Source organism: Synchiropus splendidus, chromosome 5, assembly GCF_027744825.2.
Source record: "Synchiropus splendidus isolate RoL2022-P1 chromosome 5, RoL_Sspl_1.0, whole genome shotgun sequence".
Classification (NCBI taxonomy): Eukaryota; Metazoa; Chordata; class Actinopteri; order Syngnathiformes; family Callionymidae; genus Synchiropus; species Synchiropus splendidus.
In genome coordinates this window covers 33,672,687-33,700,294 of record NC_071338.1, presented here as the reverse complement: position 1 = coordinate 33,700,294, position 27,608 = coordinate 33,672,687, and the positions used below count along the sequence as shown (strand labels likewise).

The 27,608-nt window shown below is 57.8% G+C and overlaps 3 protein-coding genes and 1 non-coding gene across 8 annotated transcripts; 1 reads left to right on the top strand and 3 right to left on the bottom strand.

Annotated features, from left to right (window-relative positions):
- The first annotated feature begins 107 nt into the window (after positions 1-107).
- Positions 108-18,212, top strand: slc7a10a (solute carrier family 7 member 10a). 4 transcript variants are annotated; one of them, XR_008414541.1, is made up of 12 exons: positions 111-943; positions 4,095-4,299; positions 4,855-5,006; positions 8,419-8,544; positions 10,291-10,444; positions 10,520-10,643; positions 12,204-12,307; positions 12,389-12,485; positions 12,555-12,704; positions 12,974-13,151; positions 13,699-15,585; positions 15,656-18,212. XR_008414541.1 is itself a non-coding variant. In XM_053864984.1 (12 exons), the coding sequence occupies exons 2-12, from the start codon at positions 853-855 to the stop codon at positions 13,797-13,799; spliced, it is 1,482 nt and encodes a 493-aa protein (XP_053720959.1). In that variant the 5' UTR covers positions 111-555; positions 656-852; the 3' UTR covers positions 13,800-18,212. The 4 variants fall into 4 exon arrangements, 3 of the variants coding, with proteins under 3 accessions (XP_053720960.1, XP_053720959.1, XP_053720958.1); XM_053864984.1 differs by having other exon boundaries at positions 111-555; positions 656-943; positions 13,699-18,212; XM_053864983.1 differs by having other exon boundaries at positions 13,699-18,212.
- Positions 16,164-21,117, bottom strand: lrp3 (low density lipoprotein receptor-related protein 3). Its single transcript, XM_053864975.1, has 7 exons — positions 20,935-21,117; positions 20,285-20,423; positions 20,018-20,211; positions 19,338-19,957; positions 18,791-19,263; positions 18,362-18,494; positions 16,164-18,285 (listed from the first exon to the last, which is right to left on the bottom strand). Exons 1-7 carry the CDS (start codon positions 21,029-21,031, stop codon positions 17,593-17,595), a joined length of 2,349 nt encoding a protein of 782 aa, XP_053720950.1. The 5' UTR covers positions 21,032-21,117; the 3' UTR covers positions 16,164-17,592.
- A 612-nt stretch (positions 21,118-21,729) lies between these two features.
- Positions 21,730-21,803, bottom strand: trnat-agu (transfer RNA threonine (anticodon AGU)). Its single transcript has one exon. It is a non-coding gene; the product is annotated as a tRNA-Thr (tRNA).
- A 760-nt stretch (positions 21,804-22,563) lies between these two features.
- dnaja2a (DnaJ heat shock protein family (Hsp40) member A2a) lies at positions 22,564-27,474 on the bottom strand. 2 transcript variants are annotated; one of them, XM_053864986.1, is made up of 9 exons: positions 27,309-27,474; positions 26,021-26,080; positions 24,733-24,959; positions 24,585-24,665; positions 24,381-24,514; positions 24,116-24,312; positions 23,717-23,861; positions 23,507-23,634; positions 22,564-23,228 (listed from the first exon to the last, which is right to left on the bottom strand). In XM_053864986.1, the coding sequence occupies exons 1-9, from the start codon at positions 27,384-27,386 to the stop codon at positions 23,040-23,042; spliced, it is 1,239 nt and encodes a 412-aa protein (XP_053720961.1). In that variant the 5' UTR covers positions 27,387-27,474; the 3' UTR covers positions 22,564-23,039. The 2 variants fall into 2 exon arrangements, with proteins under 2 accessions (XP_053720961.1, XP_053720963.1); XM_053864988.1 differs by lacking the exon at positions 27,309-27,474 and adding an exon at positions 26,749-27,216.
- Between the last annotated feature and the right edge of the window lie 134 nt (positions 27,475-27,608).

Below are 27,608 nucleotides of genomic sequence, written 5' to 3'. Positions count from 1 at the left end.
ACGCCGGCTCAGATTTCAGCCCGCAGGCCAACACCGCTCTCCCGGCTGGGAAACCAGAAGCTCTTCTTCCCGGTCGACTCGCTGGTTGGGTCGACCTGGAAGAAGAGCTTCTGGTTTCCCTCGTCGACCAGCAGCCAGACTCGTTTCAACAGTCTGCCATCCAGTCCCCGTCTTTGTTTTGAGTTGCTTCAGGCAGAGGCAGAAACCTTCACAAGGCAATGGTGCAAATGTTTGCTAATGCTAACGACACTGAGCCCAAAACAAATGCAAGTCAAAGGTCGCAGTTTTGACGGCAACTGCAGCAGGAAACCACAGGGAGCCACTGGATTCTGCTTTTATAACACACATGTATGATGGAACTGATGGACGCTCTGTCATCCGGGAGAGACTCAGAGTGGAACCTCAGCTCCTCCCAGACACGAGACTTGTGCTGTGATCAACTGGGGGGAGGCCCTGGGGCAAACCCAGGACCGTGCGGAGCGTGGGTCTCTGGACCTCTTCACCTCAGCCGCTGCCCTCGCGACCTCGGTCAAGAGGAGGACACGTTTGATTTGAGTGAGTGATGTTGACTGTCACGTATTCATGATAATAACACAACTATATGTATAATAATAATAATTGTGGGTCATAATTATTTTTTGATGATTATTTACAGCGGCCACATTTCATTGACGTCACGATCCGACAGCCTCACCTCGTCAGTTCACCTGAGTGGACGCGAGGCGGCTGTTGCGCATGCGCGCGGCGGCGGCGGCGGCTCAGATGTAGTGTAACAAGGACGGAGCAGGGACCGGAGCCTGGTTCAGTCTGCTGTGTCTGGTCCGAGCCGAGGGTCGTGAGTCCGGCGGGGAGATGGAGGACCAGGAGAAGAGGAAGAAGGATGACGAGCGGGTCGCGCTGAAGAAAGAGATCGGACTTTTGAGCGCCTGCGCCATTATTATAGGTAAGTTCTGTTTCAAGTTCGGACCGGGCTCGTCTCGCTGGAGAAGTTTGAGGCGGAACATTTTGTCCGACAGGAGCGAACAGATGCAGCCAGCCTTTTCTGTCCGACAAAGACGTGGGTGTCGGAACATCGTCCGGTCCGAGCTCGGTTCGTCGATTTTGAAGTCTGCGTGTTGCGTTCGAGGCGCGTCTGTATCACTGGGAACACGAGCTGCAGCTCTTGCATCAGTCGAGTCGGACCGAACCAGAGCTGCCTACGTGGCTCGGTCTGGTCCGGTTGGACTTGGCGGGTTCGTGGAGCTGCTGCGCATGATCGCGGGATCATAAATAACCGCCGTGGAAAGTGCCGTCACGTGTTGTGGATGTATGTTTCACTGGCTGGGAGTGAGAGCCAGAACCAGAAGACCGTCCGGTTGCAGGACTTCTTCTCACTCCGTGCGAGTAAATATTGATCTCGCAAACACGGCGCCGTCACAAGTTACGCACCGAAGGATGAGTTCGCGATGACTGACGTCTGAGCTCCTCATCGCTTATGACATCTGATCGACTCCGATTCGATCCGCGAGGAGTTTTGCTCTGAGTTTCGGTCATATTTCCGGCCAAATTCAGAGGGGTTCACGTACTGTTTTCATCCATATAAACGCTGGCATGAACTCAGAGTGTGTGTGTCTCATGGATGCCTGACCTCTGACCTGTCGTTGACCTTGACTGCTCTGACTCTGGCTAAGCTGATGACGCCTTCAGGTGTTGAGAGGCTTTGCTCCAGAAGCCCCTCACATCAGGAAGAGCTGAAGATGGGGAACATGTTTCTTGGTTTGCGACTAACTAGACAGGAGGGAAGGAGACGCAGCTGTGGGACCAAGGGAGGTTCAAGACAAGCAGCGGATCAACTGTGGTGGCGCTCCATGAAGAAAGGCCTTTAAGTCAGCTTCACGCCACCAAGCAGTGTGTTAAGTGACCAGGCAGAAAAGCACTCGGAGAGAGCGAACCCCCGCTAAACAGCTCCATCCCCCGCCCCCCGCAACACAGTCTGCCGATGACATCACACCCTTCCAAAAGATCTTGGATCCAGATGGTGATCTGGATCACCCTTAGTCCCTTCTCCATTGGAAAGTTCATTCAAATCCGTCCGTCCGTGGGGGAATAATGGCAACGCTCGGCCACGGTTTCAAAACAGGCCGTACTCACAGCGTTGCAGTAGATGTCCTGCTACGTATGGTATGGTATCGTCTTCACACGTCTTCCCCCCAGCCAGCCCTGAATCGAGCGGCTCGACCGGACGGAGAGCTGAGTCCTGGCGTCACACTTTGGTGAGTCACTCAGACCAGGTTGGACTTCCCCACCTGCACCGCAACAGTGTGATTTTCTCGTCTGAAATCACTTAGTTGTGTGTGTAGCGCCGCCTCAGGTCTGGCTCGTACTTGCTCCCGCTGTTTGCCAGTGTTTCTGCCACAGTCGGCCAAGGCTCACCGGAGCGTGGATAAACATTTGGCTGCGTCTGGCTTTGAAGTCCATCAGATAAAGTCAGCGCAGCGCTGCGTGGTGCTGCCGCTCTCGGCCCACTCCAAACCTCCGACTCACTCTGGGCCACCACAGCGGTGAGTCAGCGCTTTCACTAAGTGCATCCATCTGAAAATGCAACATGTCACGTGATGATGGTGAAGATGTGGAGCTAATGCGCTTTAGCCGGCGACAACACTGTGACACCGCTCCGCACACACCAACACAAGTCAGTGTAAACATGAGTCCAGAACCCCACCCCCACCCCGTGACACCGCTAAGCTACTGCTATGGCTAAACCAGTGGTTCCCATGAACCATGCATTGTTCATCTGGAACACGGTCTGGTGTTAGATGTTCCACCGTTGCAAGGTGGCAGCACTTCGAGCAGGAGACCAGTTTCCAAACAAGTCAGCGAGTGGATCCTGTTATACAACAGCGACCATCCAGAGTGCAGCTCACGAGGCACGTAGCAGACTGAACGGGACTTCGGCAGGAACATGTGAGGAGCAGCACGTGTCTGTCATGACTGCGCTTCAGTTGCAGCAGGAAGTTTAGGAGCGTGTCAAAGGTGGAGTCACCTCAGGGTCCTGACTGTCTTGTAGGGACCTTGGACAGTAGCCCGTGATGTTCACAGTGGGGGCTGTCAGTTCGAGCCTTGCACCAGCAGAGGGCGTGAGTGAGAGTTGCTCTAGAAGAGGGTTGTCTATTGCGATGGCATGGGTCTGATTGTAGATACCGTTGTTAACGGAATCAAACTGGACCGTCAGGTATGAGGCCCGAACGTGGTCACAGTGTACCGAGCGCCCCGCACCGGCCAGGATGGTGTCTCGTGGAGCCGGGCCCCAGGTGATGAACTCGGGTGTCTGGTGAGGTGGAGGACGGGTTTGTTGTCTGCGATGTGGTTGCTACGCTGGGGTGAAGCGAGCGCTTCAGTGGTCGCCATGGCGACGTGTCTCCCGGCCGTGTCTGCAGCCCGGACGTTCACACCTGGGTGAAATTTGAGTCGGGACCATTGAGGCTCTGCCACTCAGGGAGTCGCTCGCTCCCAGATCCGCAGAGAGAATCCATGGAATTCCTCCAGGGACGGAGCAGGGATCAGCCCGGCGTCTGGGAGGAGGGACGAATGGGTCAGTGGGACTCGGAGCAGCGAGTTATGACGTAACAAACACAACACAGGCGTTGCGTAACCGCCTTCCACAATCAGCTCTGACAGTGACAAATCAGCGTTTGGACCTCCACTCACCCGTGCTGCATCATTAGCCAGGCTCCCTGGCAGCTAGCAGGGGAGGGGGGCGCCGATGGCGGGCCTCCGACCCAAGCCGCTGCCCCTCGCGGCCGGACGCTCGCACGCGCTCTGGCGGACAGCTGCGCTTCAGCTGGTGAGGGCCTTTATTTGGTGACATATGAGGGCCGGCTCGCTCATTAGCCCGAGCCACCAGGGAGCGAGCGGCGTTTGAAGAGGTCGACTGGATCGGCGGAACTGATCCAGAGCCGAGGAAACCCTCCAAACCTGGTTTCACACCTCTGGGCCGTGAGAGGCTCTGTACGAAACCTCCGAAAGGTTCCGAACCCCTGGTGTGGACGACGGCGGCGGTGGGTGGGAGACCAGGGTTCGGGCGAGGTAGTCAAGTGGCTCTGCTCTCTTTCCAGGCAACATCATCGGCTCTGGAATCTTCGTGTCTCCCAAGGGGGTGCTGGAACACGCCGGCTCCGTGGGCCTGTCCGTCATCGTGTGGGTCTGCGGGGGCGGCATCTGCGCCCTGGGCTCCATGTGCTACGCCGAGCTGGGCGTCACCATTCCAAAGTCTGGAGGAGACTATTCCTACGTGACGGAGATCTTCGGCGGACTGGTGGGGTGAGGACCTCCTCCTGATCCACAGCCGGCTGCGTGGTCCGCCTGGACCCGGTTAGCTCTCTGCGTCTTGTGACTTTCATCTGGTCACATGACCGCAGCAGATCTGGACCCGTGACACAAACACAAGGTTGTTGTTGAATCAGCGTGACATTTCAAAGCGGACTGAATTGACTCGTGTCGAGATTCAGGTCTCGACTCTCCTCACGAGAACCTGGCACTCGAGCTCATGCCGCTGCGTACAGTTTCCTCCGGAAGGCTGGTGGTTTTCTGTGCCAAAAACAGACTCTCTGCTGAGTCCTGTGGTGAGTCAAGTTCAGCCATGCCGCGACTGCAAGTCAACAACAACCGACACTTGGTTGCACAAGCCAGGAAACGCACTCGTCACGACACGTCTCTTCTCCAGTCGTCTTGACAGCAGCTCTTGATGTGATGCGCCGACACGCTCCTCAGACCGTCAGAGCCAGGAAGTCGCTTCTGAACACCAGGAAGTCGGCTGTTGCTGTGAAGCTCCAGTAGTTTCCAAGTGAAAACAGATGTTGACGTTTCCTCCCGCAGCTTCCTGTTGCTGTGGAGCGCCGTGCTCATCATGTACCCCACCACGCTGGCCGTCATCGCCCTGACCTTCGCCAACTACGTGCTGCAGCCCGCCTTCCAGAACTGCCTGCCGCCGTACGTGGCCACCAGGCTGCTGGCCACCATTTGTGTCTGTGAGTCAGAGCTGTGCCACACACCTCTCCATGACTCGCCACCTCCTCACTCCCACTCATCACAGTCAGTTTGACTCGCCACCTCCTCACTCTGACTCATCACAGACATTTTAACTCATTAGTCTTAACTCTGACTCACTGCAGTTGGTTTGACTCGCCACCTCCTCACTCTGATTCAACGCAGTCATTTTGACTCGCCACCTCCTTACTCACTGTCTCCTCAATGTGACTCATCTCAATCACTTTGACTCATCAAGTAAGTTAGACTCACCACCTCCTCACTCTGACTCATCACAGACATTTTAACTCATTAGTCTTCACTCTGATTCACTACAGTTAGTTTGACTCGCCACCTCCTCACTCTGACTCAACGCAGTCATTTTGACTTGCCACCTCCTTACTTTGACTCACTGTCTCCTCAATGTGACTCATCTCAATCACTTTGACTTTTCAAGTAAGTTTGACTCACCACCTCCTCACTCTGACTCATCGCTGTCATTTGAACTCTTTCGTCGTCACTCTGACTCATCACTGTCATTTTGACTCACCACCTCCTTACTACACTTCTCTCTGTTCCGTCTGAGAGAGAACCAAACGCGTTCAAACAGCTTCCCCCAGTGTTTTAGCAGAGAAGGAAGCAGTCTGTTTTTGGCCCCAAATACTCGGCAGACAGGTTTGAAACCCGACGACTGAGAATGTCTGGCCTCCTGGTGGAGGAATGTGCCGTCCAAACAGCGAACCTAACAGCAGCTTCTGACGGAAGCTTGACCCTGTGTGCGTGCGTGTGTGTTGGGGGCACCTTCCACACGTGCTCAAACAGCAGTGTGACATTGGTGGCTAACCTGAGGTGAAATGACTGAATGAAGAAGGTTGAAGTGAACAGGCGGTTCCAGTCTGAAGACACTGGATCTGGCTGGGGGGACTTTCCTTCTTGTCTGTCGCCCCCAGCACGATCAGATGTCAGATGCTTGGAACCTGAACACCTCACAAGTCCTGGAGCAGCAGAGCTTCTCCGGCGAGTCTCTCCTGGGTATGACTCTGCTTCTCAGGACTCTGGTTCTGTGGGTCACCCCAGGTGAGCGGAGGAACCCAGCTGTGGAGAGTGGTGAGCTTTGGCTACTGGCTCAGCTCTTTCTTCGCCTCATGACCGAAGCTCCACCACCTTCCTGCCCTCACTCGTGAGCAAGACTGTGAGACACCTGTGGGAGCTCCTCTCCAGCCGGATGCATTTCAACAGCAGTTGTCAGTTCTGGAAACTGGCCTCAGGAGACTTCATCATTGACCTTGAGATGAATCGGACACATTTCTCCTTCTGGAGAAGAAGCCGATGTGAAAATGTCGGAAAGTCTGATGCCAGCGAGTAAAGCAGCTCTGACAGGAAACGGAGGGGTCCTGGAGGGTCTTGGGAACTGGAGTCGCTGGTGGAGGATCTGGCTCTGAGGGCGTGGTCTGGGGTCCGGGCATCTCCTCAGTGCTTCCGGGGGGGGCACAGTTGTGCACCGGTTCTGTCTCGTCTGTGAGTGACGCGGGGATCCGAGTCTGTGTGAGTCAGCTGTTACGATCACCACGTGCTGATGGACGCCACTATTTTTGGATACAGAATGTTACAACCAGTGCAGTGTGTGTGTGTTTGCCTGGTCTATCCCGCCTTGTTGGGACATTTGGCTGGACCCCACAAGGTTCAGCCTCGGTTTGATGGTTCAAACTTCAAAACAAGTGGGTGACTCTCAGTCTGGTTCAGAGTCCTGGTTCAGGGGAGCCGTGTGTTTCAGGGGGAGCGGCTGGGGAAAGGGTGATGGCCAGGCAGGGTCCCCACAAGGGCAGCGAGACAGAGGTGTGTGTGTGTGAGAGAGAGTGTCAGATGACATGAGTGCCAGCCTTTGTTGCCTAATAAGTGGGCGTGTCTGCCCCACTGTGCTTTGTTTGCTCCGGTTGCCATCAAGCTGGAGTCACTCGGCGACACAGGAAGTGACATCTTCGAATCTGGGGGCCAGTTTCAGTGACACTAGTGTTGGCAGGTCGTGGAGCGCTGGAGAACCGGGTGTGGTCCTCTGCTGCCTGCGTCCTCCCAGGTCTGGACCCGGGTCCGCCCGGGCAGAACACGGACCAGTACGTCTGGATTCACCTCGTCCTGTGATCCAACGTTCTGCTGCTGGGAGTCAGAGGTGGAGACTCGTCTGTGCCTGGGAGACCGGGCCGGAGTCTGCCTCACAGCACTGCTCTTGGTGGCTCGGACCATCCAGGGCCCGCTGGATCCAGCTGCCCAAGTGGGTCGGAATGGGCTTGCATCTCAGAAAAATCACCCGCTTCCGTGCGCCGTCTCCTCTCAAACTCCCCGCCAGGATTTACCGCTCCTGCGGGTCTCATGCGGGACTCGACCCAGGAGAGTTCTGTTGCTGACCGGACCTTGACCAGGACCGGCTCCTCCTCCTCCTCCTCAGATGAATCTGCCTGCTCCATTAGCAGGGTTTAGTATTCCAGCGCAGCTCCGGCGCTGAATAGAATCTGTGATTTACCTGAGCTGTCACATTCAGAACCGGCCGGCACCTCCTTCCTGTCAGCGGCACACAGGAGGAAGCCGGGGCCAAGGGCTCGGCCCCAGGGGGAGGGGTAGGAACAGAGGAGAGGAAGTGCACGTGCCCCGAGGGTCGACTATAAAACACATCAGTGGTGTTGTCAAGGACAGAAAGTTCTGCTCGCTGCCACCCGGACCTCCTGCCAACTGTGTGTGTGTGTGTGTGTGTGTGTGTATGCCAGCGCCAGCGGAAGCGGACTGTTCGGGTCTGAGTGGTGGGAGGCGACCGAGCCTCGGTGATGGATGACTTGCTCAGTGACGCCTCTCCCTCCCAGAAGCCCAATAGAGGCTGGCAGAGTTTCTCACACGCACCGTGACCCAGTGGGCCCGGCGGCACATATCGGCATTACATAAGAGGAAGTGTGGAAACCATCAGTACCAGGGTGGCTTTGAATCCGGCCCAGAGTCTGTCCCAGCTACACTGGGTGAGACCTATGGACGGTGGGAGGAAACTCCACAGAGGGGTGCTGGACCTCAAGGTTCTGTTCCAGGCTCGGGTCCGTACCCTGCTCATGTGCGCCCCCTTGGTCAGAAACACTGTACTGAGTGACTCCGGGTCTGGACCATGAGACCCGATAGAAGGTGTTCTGTTGGGCCCGACCCCAGAATCTCTCCCTCTGCCCAGAACCTAGCGGCTTCAGATGGAGCTACAGCGGTCCTCCTTCCTGTCTGAGGAGACAGAACTTTTCTGAACTGGTCTTTCTCTGTGCCTCACGGCCGCAGCTGACAACATCAGGTGTTCTCCACCAGTGTGGACCCGTTAGAAGCAACAGCATGAACCGTGTTGTCTCAGCTGTTTGTTCACCGTGTGTGTGTTGTGTGTGTGTGTGTGCGCAGTGTTCCTGACCTGGGTCAACTGCTCCAGCGTTCGCTGGGCCACCAGGATCCAGGACGTCTTCACCGTGGGGAAGCTGCTGGCCCTGGCTCTCATCATCATCGTGGGCCTGGTGCAGATCTGTCGAGGTAACTAGCTCCACACCTGCTCCAGCACCGCCCCTCGATCCGGGACTTCATGTGTTGTGTGTGTGTGAGGAGCCCTGCACGCACCACGCTGCATTTGCTGATTGGTTGTGACTGTGGCAGCGCTTGGAGTCGTTTCCGTCAAACCTGAGACTCTGTCTGGATGGTCCATCAGACACCAGGATATAGTCCGTGTTTTCTTTGAACCGTAGTGATGTCGCAGGAGAAAATCCCTCTTTAATCTTCCATGTTTTCAAGCGTCAAGTCCAGTCACACTGTAAGGTCTATGTTTCAAAGACACGACTTGATTCACCAGGTCTCTCTCACGGCTAACAAATACTGCAGTACTGCAGCGTCTTCTACCTTGTTTAAGCCACAGCACACTCCCTTCATCGAAAAAAAAATCCCTTTCACTTGTGCAGAATTGGAGCTACTGACTGGGCTGTTTTGGCACCATGTTGAGTGCAAGTGTATTTGTTTAAAAATGGAAGGGGCGGAGAATATGGCAAAACCGAAGGAGGTATTTATTTATTTCAAATTACCGTTTTGATTTCAATTCATGGTTTTATTCCAGTCCGGGGAATTTCCAGACCAATCGTGCACATTCTTTAGCTCGGCTTCATAACTACAATGATTCGTTCTCTTGCCACATTTTGGAGCCCATTTATTCGATTCTGCGTTTAGATTTTAGCCCACTTTTAACCCACTGAGCAAACATGGTCTGCGAGTGTTGAAGTTTTGAAGTGAGACGTCATGTTAGACGTGAGCTCTGTTAGCTTTGTTAGCTCTGTTAGCTCTGCTAGCTCCGTTAGCTGTACTGGCTCTGTTAGCTCTGTTAGCTCTATTAGCTGCACTGGCGCTGTGAGCTGTGTTGGCTCTGACAGCTGTGTTAGCTGTGTTGGCTGTGTTAGCTCTCCTAGCTCCGTTAGCTCTGTCAGCTGTGTTAGCTGTGTTAGCTCTGCTAGCTCTGTCAGCTGTGTTAGCTGTGTTGGCTGTGTTGGCTGTGTTAGCTCTCCTAGCTCCGTTAGCTCTGTCAGCTGTGTTAGCTGTGTTAGCTCTGCTAGCTCTGTCAGCTGTGTTAGCTGTGTTGGCTGTGTTGGCTGTGTTAGCTCTGCTAGCTCCGTTAGCTCTGTCAGCTGTGTTAGCTGTGTTAGCTGTGTTGGCTGTGTTAGCTCTGCTAGCTCCGTTAGCTCTGTCAGCTGTGTTAGCTGTGTTGGCTGTGTTAGCTCTGCTAGCCCTGTTAGCTCTGTCAGCTCTATTAGCTGTACTGGCGCTGTGAGCTGTGTTGGCTCTGTCAGCTGTGTTGGCTGTGTTGGCTGTGTTAGCTCTGCTAGCTCCGTTAGCTCTGTCAGCTGTGTTAGCTGTGTTGGCTTTGTGATCACTCCATGGTTCTGCGGTGACGGTGTGTGTGACGTTAGAGGTGCGAGTGTGAGGGACGAGTGGACGCAGCAGCATAGATCTATGGCGTATAGAAGGAATGTGAGTGAATCCACGTGATCTTGCTGGTGGATCGTCAACAGGTTCCAATTGTTCATGATTCCATGTCATCATGTCGCCCCCCTGAGGTGGAACAAGATCATTTCCCTCGACTCACCCGACACTCTCAGCACACACCAGTTGAAAAACGCTGGACTGCAGCTCACTTCATCTCATCACGTCATCAATAGCGCCGTGTTTTGCTCTGCTCCGACTTGATCTGTTGACTCGATGTTCCCGGACGAGACTCAGACCCAGGTCCTGTCCCTGCAGGGCACTACGAAGCCCTGCGGCCCAGCGTGGCCTTCCAGTTCTCCGAGGAGCCCTCGGTGGGGCAGATCGCGCTGGCCTTCCTGCAGGCCTCCTTCGCCTACAGCGGCTGGAATTTCCTCAACTACGTGACGGAGGAGGTGGTGGAGCCGCGCAAGTACGCCGCCGTCGCCGCCACCTGACTCGGCACTTTGGCTCGACGCTGACTGACGCTTCCCGCTTCCCCCCTCAGGAACCTCCCGCGGGCCATCTACATCTCCATCCCTCTGGTGACGCTGGTCTACACCATGACCAACATCGCCTACTTCTCCTCCATGAGTCCTGAGGAGCTGCTGGCCTCCAACGCCGTGGCGGTGGTGAGTGGCTTAAGTGACTTCTGTCCTGAGGTCAGGCCCGAGTGCCGGAGCGTGCCCGGGGGGCGGGGGAGGGGTCTGTCACGAGTCCCAGCATCAGCGTCGGTCATGTGAGATCACTGAGGGTGGAGGAGGAATGTGGCGGAGGGTCAGAGCCGTCGTGGAGAAGCAGAGCGGCGTTCACTCCAGTGGAGCCCCAGTGTGGGACAGACGTGGGGCCGGGGCCCAGGTGTGGCCCTCAGTTCATCCATCTGCCATGGCTCACCAAAGTGGAAATATTCTTATTCGAGGAACATTGTTTTTCTTCATGAATTGCCATTCCTCTAAGTTATCAAAGTTCAGGCAGAGAGGCAGAGGAAGAGTCACCGTGCACCATGAGGTTGGCTGATGATGTGGTGAGCAAGATGGAGGAGGTGAAGAGTGGAGATGGAGGAGAGGAGGAATGAGGGTGGAGATGGAGGAGAGGAGGAGTGAGGGTGGAGATGGAGGAGAGGAGAGGAGAGAAGGAGGAGAGAGGAGGGGAGGAGAGGAGAGGAGAGGAGAGGAGAGGAGGGGAGGGGAGGGGAGGGGATGAGTGGAGGGGAGGGGAGGGGAGGAGCAGAGAGGTGAGGAGAGGAGAGGAGAGGGGAGGAGAGGATGGGAGAGGAGGAGGAGAGGAGGAGTGGGGGTGGAGATGGAGGAGAGGAGGAGTGAGGGTGGAGATGGAGGAGAGGAGAGGAGAGAAGGAGGAGAAGAGAGGAGGGGAGGAGTGATGGCGGAGATGGAGGAGAGAGGAGGAGAGGAGAGGAGGGGAGGGGAGAGAAGAAGAGAAGAGAGGAGGGGAGGGCAGGGGAGAGGAGAGGAGTGGAGAGGAGAGGAGGAGGTGGAGAGAGGAGAGGAGAGGAGGGGAGGGGAGAGGAGGAGGAGAGGAGGGGAGAGGAGAGGAGAGGAGAGGAGAGGAGGAGGAGAGAGGAGAGAGGAGAGGAGAGGAGAAGAGGGGAGGGGAGAGAAGGAGGAGGAGAGGAGGGGGGGAGAGGAGAGGAGGGGAGGGGAGAGGAGAGGAGAGGAGAGGATGGGAGAGGGGGGAGGAGGAGAGGAGAGGAGAGGAGAGGAGAGGAGGGGAGGAAGAGAGGAGAGGAGAGGAGGAGAGGAGAGGAGAGGAGGAGGAGAGAGGAGAGGAGAGGAGAGGGGAGGAGAGGAGGAGGAGAGAGGAGAGAGGAGAGGAGAGGAGAAGAGGGGAGGGGAGAGAAGGAGGAGGAGAGGAGGGGGGGGAGAGGAGAGGAGGGGAGGGGAGAGGAGAGGAGAGGAGGGGGGGGAGAGGAGAGGAGGGGAGGGGAGAGGAGAGGAGAGGAGAGGAGAGGAGGGGAGGAGGAGAGGAGAGGAGAGGAGGAGGAGAGAGGAGAGGGGGAGAGGAGAGGAGGAATGAGGATGGAGATGGAGGAACTGCTGTGGAAACACAGTAGTCGTGTTTGGCTCAGCAGCTCCTCTCAGACCTTCTTGAGCGTGCAGCCCGACTCTCTTCCTGACTGACTAGCGCCCCCTGGCCAGGACTCTGAAGTTGATTGACGGCTCTTGTGAGTCCAGACGTTCGGGGAGAAGCTGCTGGGAATGTTTTCCTGGGTGATGCCCATCTCCGTGGCCCTGTCCACCTTCGGGGGCATCAACGGGTACCTGTTCACCTCCTCCAGGTGGGCGCCCTCACACACACACTCACACACACACACACACACACAGGAGGACGGCACTCTTGACCATGTGTGTGTGGGTAGGCTCTGCTTCTCCGGGGCCAGAGAGGGTCACCTGCCGCACCTGCTGGCCATGATCCACCTGAAGAACTGCACCCCCATCCCGGCCCTGCTGGTCTGCGTAAGTAGCCGCGCTCAGGTCTGGGGCCCCCACCCCCGGGCCGTGACCTACTCTCCTGTGCTCCTGCAGTGTCTGGCCACCATCATCATCCTGTGCATCGGAGAGACCCACAACCTGATCAACTACGTGTCCTTCATCAACTACCTGTCGTACGGAGTGACCATCGCCGGGCTGCTCTACCTGCGCAGGAAGAGACCCAACCTGCTGCGACCCATCAAGGTACGGACCCTCGGACCAGGAGAACCCGGGAAGAGCCGCGAGTGTTGTGCTCAGCAGACTCGTGCCGCCCTCTTGTGGTCAGTCGGTGGAACTGGTCTTCAGATTCAGCTGAGATTCAGGGGCTCAGTTTCACCAAACCTTCCTTCTACATCCTTCAGTGGAGGCCAATAGCTGGTGGCTCATGTGGCCCCTTGAGCTGCCTGGGCCTCGTGGGGGACACGTGCGGAACCCACGGGTCCAGACTGAGAGCTGTCCTCCTCCTCCTGCAGGTCAACCTGCTGATCCCCATCAGCTACATGGCCTTCTGGGCCGTGCTGCTCTGCTTCAGTCTCTACTCGGAGCCCGTGGTCTGCGGCCTGGGGATGGTCATCATGCTGACCGGCGTGCCCGTCTACTTCGTGGGAGTCTGGTGGAAGAACAAACCCAAGTGGATCCACCGGCTGATGGGTGAGTCCGGCACCGCTTCTCCTCCAGGTCCAGAGGATCAGCAGGTTCTGGCTCAGTCCTGTGTCACTGTTCATCTGCTTCTTCTGATCGGAGGTTGTGGGGGCAGTGGCTGAGGTTAAGAGGTCCAGAAGCATCCCGGATCTCTTCACCAAGAGACCTCAGTAGAGGTTCTCCTCTGAGTCTCTCCTGGATGACGGAGCTTCTCTCTCAAAGAGTCCACACAGAGAAACTCTGGTTCTGTGGGTCACTCCACAACTGCTGGTCAGTCCAGAGCTTTTGCCTTGTGGCTCAGCTCTCTCTGTCCGTCACAGAGGTCCATCAGTGCGCCTCCACCCTTCCCTCACTCGTGAACAAGACTCAGACATACTCAGCTCTCTGCCCAGACAGAGGATCATGGTCTCAGATCTGGAGCTGATGCTCACTCGGGCTGTGGATCAGAGTGTCTGACCTTCTGCTGAAGCTCTCCCACTGAGGAGAACTTGAAGAGGGAGAGGCGGCGTCTTCACCAGCTGTTTCTCCTGTCTGACCTGTCTGTCTGTCGTTGCAGAGAAGATCACGTACGTGGGCCAGAAGACGTGCTACGTGATGTTCCCTCAGCAGGACCCCTCGGAGGTGGAACCCCTGGCCTCCTCCAAAGCTACAGACTGAGCCGGCAACTTGTTTTTTTCTACACTTTTCTACACCAGCGGGTCCAAGGCCTTTTGTGTGTGGGGGGACTAAAACCAGGGTTTGGATGTTGTGATGTCGGACCTTCTGCCGGACGTGTTCCACAGTCTCTAAAACCGTTGCGCTAACGTGCCTTATCAGATCTTTGCTTGTGTACTGCGACGACGCGGGAAAGGGGGGGTCGCGACCTCCACACGGACCCCGTGGCGGGATTGTCGGGACCTCACGGCGGAGGACTTTACTTGAGCCCACGACACGATGGACCTCCTATCCCCCCCCGCCTGTATCTCAGGCTCCTTGCTTCAGTAACCTGTTTACATCCTGTAGAGGACTAACAAGCTCGGAACAGGCCTTTGATAAAAGCTAGCAGACACATTAACCTCCACGCTTCGTCCGTCTCCCTTGATTCGTCGCGTCTTCAGAAGGAGTCCGGAGATGAAGTCGGCTCCGTTCATGTGGCTTTGATCTAGCTGATGCTAAAAAGACGCGGGACGGAGCTTCTGACAATGAGGTGGTGACCTGCAAGGTAGAGCAGTTGGAGCTGCGATGTAGAAACACAGCAACCGAGAGGCGCCTGCAGGTGGCGCGAGCCTCGTGTTCACACAGCAGGGGATCCACTTCTGCTCCCAGGGTCCCGGTCAGGAGCGGCGGCGAGACAACTGAGCGAGCAGAGAGTCATGCGATGACCGTGGCCTCCAGCCGGCGGAGGCTTGGTGAAGCAGTGTCCCCGCTCTGAAGATGAGGACGCTGCTTCGTGAATTACAACCAGCTCCACTGACCTCACGGCCCAGACGGCTCTGGCGTCAAGAAGGCAGCCGTGAGTCGCATGTCAGCGCCATGTTCTCCCTGATGTTGGTGACAGGATCCACGGGAATAGTAAACACTGAATGGAAGTTCGCTGAGATCAAGAGCTGCGACGGACCTGAACTGGCTTAGTTCTAATTTGAAGCTCTGACGTGACGTAAAGGCCTCAGGTGCTTCCGAGTTCTCCCTGCTAATGAGCCTAAGCTTTAGCCCACACCGGGCGCTGACAGGTGGATGTTGCTGAGGCCCAGGCGCCGCCTCAGGGTGGCGCTCATGTGAGGGTGCTGCAGCTGGGCTCCTCGCTGCTCCTGTCTCTGCTTGTCCCAGCCAGGGCTGGTGGGATGACCTCATAACCTGCTGCACATGCACGTGCCAGTTATGTCAGTCCGTGACGCGGAAAGTGACGAGGAGTCAAAGTTGCAATTGTTTCATTACTAAATGACTACGCCGACGTTTTAGCTGTATTTTAGCCCTGTGGCAGGACGTCCACCCCCTCGTCCATCATTCAGTTGTTTTTCTTTAAATGGTACTTTAATCCATAAGAGAAAAGTCTTCATCAAACACTGTCCTCATCTTCAGAGCTCAATAGGTGGCGCTCTTGGCTTCAAAATGATGTGAGAGCTCAGTGAAGACAAAGGATGAAGGTGAAGAGTGAGGATGAAGAGTGAAGGTGAAGGTGAAGAGTGAGGATGAAGAGTGAAGGTGAAGATGGAGAGTGAGGATGAAGGTGAAGAGTGAAGGTGAAGATGGAGAGTGAGGATGGAGAGTGAGGATGAAGAGTGAAGGTGAAGATGGAGAGTGAGGATGAAGAGTGAAAGTGAAGATGGAGAGTGAGGATGAAGAGTGAAGGTGAAGAGTGAAGGTGAAGATGGAGAGTGAGGATGGAGAGTGAGGATGAAGAGTGAAGGTGAAGATGGAGAGTGAGAATGAAGAGTGAAGGTGAAGATGGAGAGTGAGGATGAAGGTGAAGAGTGAGGATGAAGAGTGAAGGTGAAGTCGGCGAGTGAGGATGAAGGTGAAGAGTGAGGATGAAGAGTGAAGGTGAAGATGGAGAGTGAGGATGAAGGTGAAGAGTGAAGGTGAAGATGGAGAGTGAGGATGAAGAGTGAAAGTGAAGATGGAGAGTGAGGATGAAGAGTGAAGGTGAAGAGTGAAGGTGAAGATGGAGAGTGAGGATGAAGAGTGAAGGTGAAGAGTGAGGATGAAGAGTGAAGGTGAAGATGGAGAGTGAGGATGAAGGTGAAGAGTGAGGATGAAGAGTGAAGGTGAAGAGTGAAGGTGAAGATGGAGAGTGAGGATGAAGGTGAAGAGTGAAGGTGAAGATGGAGAGTGAGGATGAAGACTGAAAGTGAAGATGGAGAGTGAGGATGAAGACTGAAAGTGAAGATGGAGAGTGAGGATGAAGGTGAAGAGTGAAGGTGAAGATGGAGAGTGAGGATGAAGAGTGAAAGTGAAGATGGAGAGTGAGGATGAAGACTGAAAGTGAAGATGGAGAGTGAGGATGAAGGTGAAGAGTGAGGATGAAGAGTGAAGGTGAAGTCGGCGAGTGAGGACTCGGTGACACAGAGCTCACGGTCAGATTTATTGACAGCAAATGAGAAAATAAACTTGATGTCAGTTGAGGTGTGTTGACAGAGCAGCGGCAGCAGCGCTGGCGTCACACACAGCACGTCATCAACCGTCCACTCCACACCAAGACTTGGCGGCTCGCCCGGCGTCTCTGGCTTAGATATGAGACATTCAGTGGCTCTACTCAGAGTCCCAGAGAGACGACAGTGCTGCGCAGCACGATGCACTGGTGAGAGCTGAGGGGACCTCGCTCCGCCACAGGACCTCACGGTGGAGGAGTAGCAGATCGACTCGGCCTGAAGCTGACACGAGCGGGACACGTCTGGGTGACTCGGGAGTGGGTCACGTTCTAAGTGACTCCGGGACACAACCGCTGAAGCAACGGCAGGCGGAAGCTGAATCTGGGGCTCAAATCTCCTGAAAAAGACGAGACCCTGCTCCGAGGCCGCGTCAGACGAGCCTGGATTATAATCCCTCCGGTGGTAATCTCATCACAGGCCGACCACGACATGGACCTCAGTCATTCACGACTGCCGAGCAGACACAGTCATCGATCAGCCTCTGGTTTATTGAGGGAGGAAACCAGAGTGCCGAGCCCCCACAGGCAGAGAGGAAGGTCCACACCTGGTGAGGCCCCTGACGGAGCGCGATCATGTGACCAGGCCTGTTTGGGCTCCAGACGCGGCGTGATGCGTCGCTGCCCTCACTCCCGTCTCCAGAGAAGAGCCTGACGCAGACGTTTGGCCCTGAAGCAGCCGCGCGATGAGCCAGCAGGCACAGCTCGTCTGGAGACCCTGGTGGGACCGAGTCTCCGGCGGGAAGCTCGGTGCAGCCGCCACAAGCCCCGGCCCCTGACTGACCCGCTCTAGCACCCTACATCACCAGGAGGGACCTGATGGGGTCGCACTTGGTTTCACTCGTCTCAAGAGGCGCGGCGCCATCAGGTGGTCATCACGTTTGGATGCGCAAAGCAACACAGCGGTTTAAGGCATTTCGCAGAAGGAGAAGACACGTTGCTGAAGAAAAGACGGAGCGACGTCTCCAGTGGCTCGTGAGACGGGCAGCAGCGATGAGCGACTTGAGCGTGACGCCAGTTGGATGGGCGTGGCCCATGACTGGGCGGAGCCTGACACCAGCCTCGCCCCGTGCAGTGAAGGAGAATAGGAAACATCCCAGAGAAGGAAGCCAGAATCGGCAGCTCCACTCCACTCTCGGACCTGGTTCTGGCCCCGGTCTCCTCTGCTCCAGACAGCCAGGGAAGCAGAAGGCCGCTCGGCGGGTCACAGCTCTCGGCGGCACGTTATGGCTCCGGCGTTGGCACTGAAGGTGACGCTCCGAGCCTCTTCTGGGACGGACGGCTCGGGCTGCGAAGGACACTTAGCAGAGAAGGCCCAGCTGATCTTCAGCAGGTGGACGCCCCCCTCCCTGAGCCGCAGCCGTCCTCACGGCAGCGCCGCCTCTTGACCTCCCGCTCTCCCTTCCCTCCAGAGGGGAAACCGGCCGCACCTGGGGACCCGCTGTCGGAGGGCGGAGTCCTGGGCTGAGTGAGTGGCTCTGTGGGGGCCGCAGGGGTCGGGGCCGGCGACACGGGTCCGAGCGGAGAGTACCGTCGGAGGGAAACACCCTTCAGGTTCAAGGCCAGCTCCAGGACCAGTTTTCTGGAGGTGCGAGGTTGGCACGCAGCGACCGGCGTCTCCGCGGAGGTGGGTGGAGTCGGGCTGTCGCGGGACGCGTCCGCCTGAGGACTGTGAGGCTGGGACTCAGGAGTCCTGCCGACTGGGGACTCGCCGCTGTCCAGTGACTGGTACGACAGAGGAGACGCCGGACTCTCTGACGCCTCCATGGAGGCGGAGCAGGCTCCTCCCATGTTGCATCCATCAGTGGGGGTCGCCGGGTCCCCCACCGCTCTGTAGCAGTGGAGGCCCAGGTCGATCTGCGTGTGACCCGGCGGGTCCAGGAGCGCGGCCCGTCCGTCTCCGCGGAAGAGGCGGTTCCACAGGCGGCCCAGTCGGCGACGAGAGGCGGAGGAGCGTCGCGAAGAGTGCCGGCGGATCTGCCGACTCATGGCCAGCCTCAGGTTCTGCAGCACGGAGGCCTGGACCACAGGGGACGCAAGGGACGGACGGAGGGTGAGCAGGGGGAGGGGCCCGGATGAGGAGGCGTGGCCTCACCTGCGCGGGGTTGTAGACCGGGAAGTCGTCCACGGGTGGGATGAGGCCCTGCGCGATGAGCTGGCCGTACGAGGGCGGAGCTTCTCTCTGCACAAACTCCGCCTCCATTCGTGTCATCTGTGTCTCGAAGGCCCTGAGGAGGAGTGAGTCATGTGACACACCTGAAGCTGTGAGTGGAGCCCCACTGGGCTGACAGGCATGACTCGGCATTTTCACAGTGTTTCGCTTGCACACTCAAATGCTGAGTCATGGCTCTTCTGCATCCAACTGCGACTCTACACTTCCTGTAAGAGCTCAACTATGACTTAGCATTTTATGCTTGCATGACTCAGTGTTTTACATGCTTGCATGACAAATACTAAACCATGACACAGCATGATATGCATGACTCGGCGTCGTCACGCCACAGGGGCATGACTCGGCGCTCACCTGTACTCTCGGCTGCGGAGCGAGTGCAGCTTCAGGGCGCAGCCCAGCGCCACCACCAGCAGGAGGCTGCAGACCAAACTGCCGATGAGGGCGGCGGTGATGACCTTGCGCGGCACGGCGGTCAGACAGTCCCGCTCGTCGCTGCCGTCCAGGCAGTCCTCCTGGCCGTCGCAGCGCCAGGTCTCGAAGATGCACAGGTTGGTGGCGCAGTGGAAGTTGCCCGGCTGACACTGGTGGCAGTTCTTCTCGTCCGAGCCGTCCGGACACCTCTTCTGGTTGTTGCAGCGCTCGCCGGCCGCGTAGCAGACGCCGGAGCCGCCCTCGCAAGGGAACTCTCCGTCGGGACACGAGGGACAGCCCTCCTCGTCGCGGCCCGACGGGCAGTGCCAGTAGCCGTCGCAGCGCTGGCGCTCAGAGAAGCAGCCCTGGTCGCTGCCGCACGGCCGCTCCCCGGGGAAACAGTAACCTTTGACCTGCAGGAGGGGAGGACACCAGAGCCACACCATCATCCCACTGTGGCGCCCCAGCCAACCCGCGCCATCGTCACCTGGTACGTGGCGTTGAAGCCGCGGCCGGGACTGCGCGGCAGCGCCGTGTACAGCAGGCTCATCTGCCCGCCGCTTGACTCCAGCAGCGCCGGCCGCCGGTTGTTGTGGTAGGACAGCACCTGCAGGAGGCGCTCCGCCGTGTGGAGCGGCCCGTCGTAGACCCGCAGAGAGTCCCCCGGGCCCAGCTGCAGGTCCAGCTGCAGCACGATGGGCTTGGGGTCCTGGGTGTCCAGCAGCCAGGCGCAGCGCAGCTCGGACGCCGCGCTCCGGTTGGCTCCGAAGAAGTCGGGGGAGGCGAAGGAGCCGTAGAAGTTCCCCAGCCGCTTCCCGCAGGCGGCGTCCGGGCAGCCGCGCTCGTCGCTGCCGTCCGGACAGTCGCGCGCGCCGTTGCAGCGCAGCGCCGGAGGCAGGCAGCGGGTGGACTGGGCGGTGGTGCAGGCGGGCGAGCCGGGGGGGCAGAGGCCGGTGGGGGCGGCGGCCGCCGCGGGGGGCCGGCACATCCGCTCGTCCGAGCCGTCGCCGCATTCGTCCTGACCGTTGCACTTCCAGCCACGAGGGAGACACTTGCCGTTCCCGCAGAGGAACTCGTCCGACTGGCAGCTGCTCTGCCCCAGGTGACCTGCAGGGGGCGCACACGTCAGCCCCGCGCCGACCCAAGTCGGGCTTCCTCTGTCCTCACCTCGGATGTAGGAGAGGCGGAAGCCCTGGGCCCGACCCGAGCTGTTGGCCTGAGAGTGGAAGTAGAGCCAGACGCGCCCCCTGGTGGAGATGAAGGGAGGAGGCAGCACGGCGCCGCAGAGCCGCGACTCTCCGCTCCACGTCGGCGTCAGCATCAGCCAGTCGCCCGGGTCGGCCACGTCGAAGTTCCGGAAGCTGGAGCGGAGAAGTCCGCTGAGGTTAGTGTCTGTCTGCGTGTGTGTGTGTGTGTGTGTGTGTGCTCGCTCACCTGATGGTGATGACCTCGCCGTGACCTCCCTGGATGTGCCAGCTGCAGTTGACCCCGGCCGGATAGTTGAGGGGCCACGAGGGGCTGTAGATGACTCCCCTGCGCTCGGTGTGGACCTCCACCCTCTGGCTGCAGCCCGCTGTCAACACACACACACACACACACACACACACATACACAGTCGCCATGGTGACGTCACAGTGGCCGGGGTCCGAACGACAACAGGAAGTAAACAGAGCTGCAACAGGAAGCGCCTCATTGTTCTCAGACAAGCGACGGAAGACCGTCAGGTGAGGCAGGACTCACATTATGACCAGCTGCTCGGGCCATCACCGAGGCCAACACAGGAAGTGCTGAGGAGGAGTGGCGGAATCGAACCCGCAACCTCTGGAGCCAACAACTCCTGCGCGCGCACCGAGAGAAAAGTGATGGCTGGGTGGGGTGGGGGGTGGAGGGGGGGTGATGTAATGCTGACATCAGCACCAGTGAAGAGCTGATCGCTCAGTCGCCACAGATCGATACCGCATCGGTCCACGCGCTCGGCAGCTGATGAGGGCGTGTGTGTGTGCGCGCGCGAGTGTCTCTCGTGCAGATGAAGCGCTGTTCTGCCTCGTCCCGGACGCGCACCCGCGCGGCAGCTTTGTTCTCACCTGCGAGCAGCAGAACCGAGCGGAGCCACAGCAGCCGCATCCTCCCCGGGCGCCGCGCCTCGCAGCTCGGACTCGCGCGGCGCAGCCTCCCCTTCATCGGTGTCCCGCTGCGGAGCGCGGCTCGGTTCCGACGAGAAGCATCGCGTCCCTTTCCGTCTCCTCCTTCCAGCGGCGACCGGGAGGTCACGTTAGCGATGACGCACCCGACCTACTTCCGGTCTGTGCTTTCAAATTAAAGCCAACGTTGAACTGGTTTACGAAAATGCAGCGATGCTTTGTGTGTGTTATTAAACCAAGTGAAGATCAGACGTGTGAGTGTGAAATACTATTCAGAGAGTCAAAGATGATTGACTTCACAAACAGACGGCCGTCAGACCCACAGGTTCCGTTTCATTTCAATATCGAGGTTTCTCTGTCGCATCCTGTTAAACCTTGAGGTTCTTATTTTTCTACCGAGGCGTGCGGCGCTTCCGGTCAGAGCGTGCGTCTCATCCAAACACGGTCAGCTCAGCGTGTTGTCGCAGACCTCCGCTGCTCCTCCACGCCACTGTCCACACGCCAACACCCACTCGAGGTCAACACTAAGCCTTTTCTGCATGAAAGAATCCTTTTCATTCACCTCTCTCTCTCGCTGCCGCCATCGTGTGGCTGAAGCGTGAACTGACCCACGCGTTCGGCGGAAGCTTTTCCGAGGGAAACATCAGAGGTGGCGGTGAAACGGCGACATCAATCAGTCAAAAACGGCGGTCCAGATGAAAGGCCTCATATGATGACGCAACAGGTGGCGGGGCCAAAAGGCACCGCTGGGATTCGAACCCAGGATCTCCTGTTTACTAGACAGGCGCTTTAACCAACTAAGCCACGGCGCCGGTGAAGCAGCGAGGAGAAATCTGGCCTGATCAACCCTCCACACTCGCCCAGTCACGTGACGACGTCATCGGACAAGAGCAGGTGAAACAGGCGGCTGACGCGAGCAGGAGTCAAGACGCGGCTTCCCGCTTCATCGAGTCTCACACTGACCTCCTCACGAATGAGGGTGAAGCCGAACCACCGGCCTTCCGCAGAGGATGCCGCGGACTGGGGGGAGGCCCCGGGTCAGTGCCGGGACACACACGAGGGGGCGCTCCGACCGAGCAGCGAGCGTCAGATCGGAATTCAGGAGTGACTCCGGAGGAGGGTGGACTCGCCTCTGGCGCCCCCTGCCGGTGAGAACAAGCCATCGCGCTGCTTGAGCACCAGTCGTGCCGATCATGCAACCAGCGGCCTCACGTCGACACGACCCGTCCGACTTCCTGAGGCTTCAGAACAAGAGCGTGCGATGACGTCCGCAGCAGGGGAGTCAGAACCCGAGGTCACTTGGAGGCCAGATGGAGTTGGAGAAGATAGAGTCTCAAGTAAAGCTCCACAAAGAGCTTCAGGTGAAATACAGCAGCATGACAGAAGCCCTGAGGTTGAGAGAGACGACACATCTACTGGAGAAAAATCCCCAAAACACATGACCCAGACTGGAACCCTTCGTCCTGAAATGGAGGCTTCACCTCACGGGGAAATGGTCCCCAGAGAGCCACATGTCCCGGCGTGTGTGTGTGTGTGTGAGACAGGGTCCTCACAAGGGCAGCTACTGTAGCACTCAGGCAGCAGTTCAACACTTTATTAACAGACTCTGACATCTCTTTGAACAGGTGCGGGGCGGGACCTGAGCGCAGCGCTCGCACACGTGTCGGCACCATGGCAGCGAGTCGACCGGGTCCAGTCGAACACGCCGTCGGCAAACTCTCCGTCTGGAAACTTAAAATGGAGGTAAAAACCTTGCAACAAAGAAAGAACTGTAAAAATGAGAAGCACGTCCTACAGAGGGCGCCGGGCGGAGTCCATGGGTCCGCGCGCCCCGGCGCTTCTTAAATGATTTATTGTGAACACTGAAAACCAAACGCAGCTCAGACGACCACAAATGTTCCTTCGACGGGTGGCGGGGTGTCGGGGGGGCGGGGCGGGGCCGACGCCGCCTCAGGTACTTGGATAAACAAGCCGATAAATATTTGGCGGCAACCTCGGACTCCCGCCAAAGTCCGTGTTTGGGGAGAGTCTGAGGGGCTGCAGTCTGACTACTGGTGGGCGCACTGGACCCCTGGCCCGTGGTGACCCCCCTCCTCGTCCGAGCTGTCGTTGTAGGCCTCCCGGCGGTTCCCCGAGGACGAGCTCTGGCTGACGTCGTAGTCCTGCAGGTCCACCTCCTCCGTGTCCCCGCTGATGATGGGCGGCTCCGACCGAGACGGCAGCATGTCCTCCAGCTCCTGCGGGGCCAGAACACAGACCGGGTCACCGCCGGTTAACAAGGAGCCACACGGCTGTGACGGTGGCGTCCGGCAGAGGGCGCCCTGGGTCGAGTCTGAGTCATAGCAAAGACACGTGACTGCTCTGACTCGGGAGTTGATTTCTGTGGTGCTAGACTTGCGAGTGCTCTGACTCGGGAGTCAGTATCTGAGGTGCTAGACTCCTGTGACTGCTCGGACTCTGAATACTTCTTGTGAGGTGCTTGACTGGTGTGACTGCAGTGACTCGGGAGTCTTACCACCAGCTTCTCAGGACTGATCCAGTTGTTGCTGGGAAACTGAACCTCAAACTTGATGTAGAGGTCTCCCTTCTCGAAAGGGTTCCGGTACTGGGGCATGCCCTCCCCGCGCACCACGCGCACCGAGCCTGAGGAGGAGAGACGGGTTAGAAGGGCCGGGCCCGACCCGAACACCACACCACACCCCCCCCCTCCCGCCAGCACGCTCACCCGGCTCGATCACCTTCCCGGCGGGATACTTGACCACGATCTGCCGGCCGTCCAAGTGCTTCACCATGAACTGGAAGCCACACAGCGCCTCCACCAGGCCGATCTTGTGGTTCATGAAGAGGTCGTTGCCCTCTCGTCGGAATGTCTGAGGGAAGAGAACCAGCATGCCATTCACTGAAGAGCAACAGGAGCAAGCGCGACATCTGCTGGCGGGAGAGCGGAACTGCAGCGACTCTCTCGGGTGATTCAGGTTTCCCTCGCCGTAAAACTGCGCCACCATGTGGTGAACAAGCCAATGATTGAGTGCCTTTCTACGGTGAACATTGTTGTATTCAGGCAAAATGATGAAACACGTGATGCGACGCGCCACACACGTGTGTGGCCCCGCCGCCGCCTCACCTCGTTCTCCTTCTCCTGCAGGATCAGGACGATGTCACCGGGCTCCACGCCGGGCGCCTGGTCCGCCTCGCCTCCGAAGGTGATCTTCTGGCCGTGCTTCATGCCCTTGTCCACGTGCACCTCCAGGATCTTCACCTCCTTCACCACCTTCTTGCCCTCACACTTCTTACAGCGGTCCTTCTCGCTGATGACCTCGCCTGGTGGGAGCAGAGCGGCGGGTGAGCGACAGGCTCCGTCGGCGGCGCTCTCCGTCGGCGGCGCTCACCTTCTCCGTTGCAGTCGGTGCAGACGGACTGCATCTGCTGGACCATCCCCGGCGCCAGCTGCCGGATCATGAGGCGCATGCCGCGGCCCCGACACGTGCTGCACTTCTGCACCGAGCCCGTCTTGCCCCCCTGCCTGCGGGGACACTCACACATGAGCTGCTCAGGTCTGGGGCCAGAGCCAGAGGTGGAGGGCGAACACTGACCCGTTACAGGAGCTGCACAGAACATTCTTGCTGAGCTGCAGCTTGGTGGTCTTCCCATTGTAGACGTCCTCCAGGGACACCCTGCAGGAGGAGCAGCGGCGTCAGCAAGCACTGGCACCAGACCCGCCCACCCCGCGCTCCCACTCACTTGAGCGGGTGCACCATGTCCTCCCCTCGCCGGCGCCCCCCGTTGCGGGAGCGACTCTGGCCGCCCATGAAGCCGAAGAGGCCGCCCCCAAAGATGTGCGAGAAGATGTCGTCCATCCCGGGACCCCCTCCGCCACCTTCCCGTAAACCCTGCTCGCCATAGCGGTCGTAGAGCTCCTTCTTTTCCGGGTTGGTCAGCACTTCGTAGGCAAAGCTAATTTCTTTAAACTGAAAAACAGATTACACTGAAGTGAAAGAACTGAGATGTGTGATGCGATCACTGAGAAACGACGGATGAGGAGGAATGAAAGTCAGCAGACGCGAAAGGTGAATGAGAGGTAGGAAGGAGATGAAGAAGAGCATGCAGCCACGGTGGAGACCACAGAGATGCCAGAGGGAGGCTGCAGAGGACAGATGGTTCAGACATGTGGCGAGGATGAACCAAGGACCATGGAGAGGAGGAGAACCAATGAGGGTCATGATGAAGAGGAGGAAGAGGAGCACTAAGGAGGAGGAAGAGGTGGAGGAGGAGAAAAAGGAGGAAGAGCAGGAGGAGGAAGAGGAGGAGGAAGAGCAGGAGGAGGAGAGGTGAGGAGGAGGAAGAGGTGAAGGAGCAGGAGGAAGAGGAGGAGGAGGAGGAAGAGCAGGAGGAGGAGGAGGAGGAGGAAGAGCAGGAGGAGGAGAGGTGAGGAGGAGGAAGAGGTGAAGGAGCAGGAGGAGGAAGAGCAGGAGGAACTCCAGTGGCTGGTGGGGTTTAGAAAAGCCATAAGCCTTGAACAAACTCTTCTCTGAGACTACAACATGGATTTGCAGTGAGAGTTCAACAGCAGCCCTCCAGGCGAGAGAACTGGCCTCCCAGCAAGACAAGACCATCTGTGGCAAGTCTTTCGATGCTTCTCAACTTAACTAGGCTCTTTCTGGCCCAGACTCGGGTCAGACTTCTATGGCAGGAAGTGTGAGACGCGAACGTGAGCCCGTCTGTGGTTTCCTGTTTTGAACAACAGAAGCTCCTACTTCCCCGAACAACATATATAGGGTCAGTGACACTTTTGTGAACTCTGTGGTTTCACTGGAGGGTTGAGGACCATGTGAAGGACGTGTCAGGCTGAAGATGCCGGAGCAGTGATCCAACCTGAGAGGCAGGACACCAACGTTTCCGAGGACGGGAAACAGACGACCACAATCCGAGAGAGAGCGCACATGGCTCTACACCAGAGTGTCACCAACCGTCCACCAGAGAGATCAGATCTGGAATCGCAGCGAGTGAGAGAGAGAGGCCTCAGAATTACCTTGTCACCAGCGTTGGGGTTCTTGTCAGGGTGGTACTCCTTGGCCAGTTTCCTGTACGCCTGCAGAGGAACGACACGTGGGTTAGAAACGCTGCAAATCATCTTCTCCATCATCATCATCATCATCATCATCATCACGGAGGCGGACCACAGTTCCAGCCAGACCGCTGACCCGCTGAAGGTCCGTCAGAACAAGAGGAGGACTCAAGTCAACACACAGAATTGGTAAAACGCTGCTCACAGTAAAACTCGATATGAGTGAGGTGATCGAGGTGGACCTCCCAGCGATCAGACCTACAGAAGAAAAACACAGCTCTGCCAACTACAGCCACATCAAGGGCAGCACAGCTTCTGTCTTACTGGCGGGAAAAGCTTCTGACGGCATCAACAAAAGAGCAACGTGGAAAAACACCGAAACAAACAAACAAAACCAGGATACGAGGCCATGACACTTGAGCCTGGATCAGCACCTGATGGCTCCCCTCCGAGTCTCTCCTGGATGACTGAGCTTCTCTGAGAGAGTCCAGACAGAGTCAGACCAGTGGAGAGCTTTGTCCGGAGCCCCGGCTATCTGGGTGTTGATCCTGAGATCAAGACCCCCAGGGTGCTCGAAGTCTGACCTGACCTGACCTGAGGAGGAATCTCACGTAATACACGGACAGGATTCGACTTCAAACGCGACCAAAGCCCCAGCAGCTCATGGTTCCCCCGGGTGAGAGGCGTCCTACCCGGGTGACTCTGCAGCACGGATCCATGCGCTAAACGGCGCTTTACACTCCACATTAGCTTCGTCAACACGCCGCTTAGCATCCGGCGCTAGCGCCAGCTCCACCACCACCACACTGGCGTGAAGATGACGTCGGACACACGAGCAGGACCAGAGTTACCCGGAGGACAGATCCAGTTTGCTCATTAAAGTCACGCGTGACTTGTGATGTCAAGAGCCCGTCCCATAAGTGCTAGCTCAAGCTAACTGCCTCCAAACTCGGGCGTAACGTTCCCGTGCCGATCCCAACACCGTTCCGCTCGTAGAAACACGGCACCAAATAACCATCGGGCACACGACATCGTTTCAGGTCGCTCGGCTTCTCAGCTCAACAACGGCGCCGCAGGTTCGAGCGGAACACGCAGACAGGCTGGTGGTTCATCGAGGCAAAACAGCGTTAAGAGAGCGCTTGGTTCCGCGGCGCAGAGATGCTGGCGGAGGCTCCGCCGCCGGGGAGCGAGCTAGCTGCGCTCCAAACGCCACACAAGTCCGCCAACACGTCCGCGCCGGAGCAGCCGTCACCTTCTTCAGCTCGTTCTCCGTGGCGGACGGCGACACCCCGAGAATGTCGTAAAGCTTGGTGTCGGCTACGTTGGCCATGATGCTGCTGCGGTGCTGGAGCCGGGAGGTGACGGACAAAGAGACCGAGCCGCGTGCCTCGACTTCCGGGAAGGTGGTTGCTGAGAGTGCGCCGCTGCTGCTGCCGCCTAGCTGCCGGCGGGTGGTGGTGCAAGTGCAGGCTGCCGAGCCGCCGCTGCGGAGCCCCGAGACAGGCGCGCTTGTCTTTAACGGTCACGTCTTCTTTCTTTGATACCTTTCCGG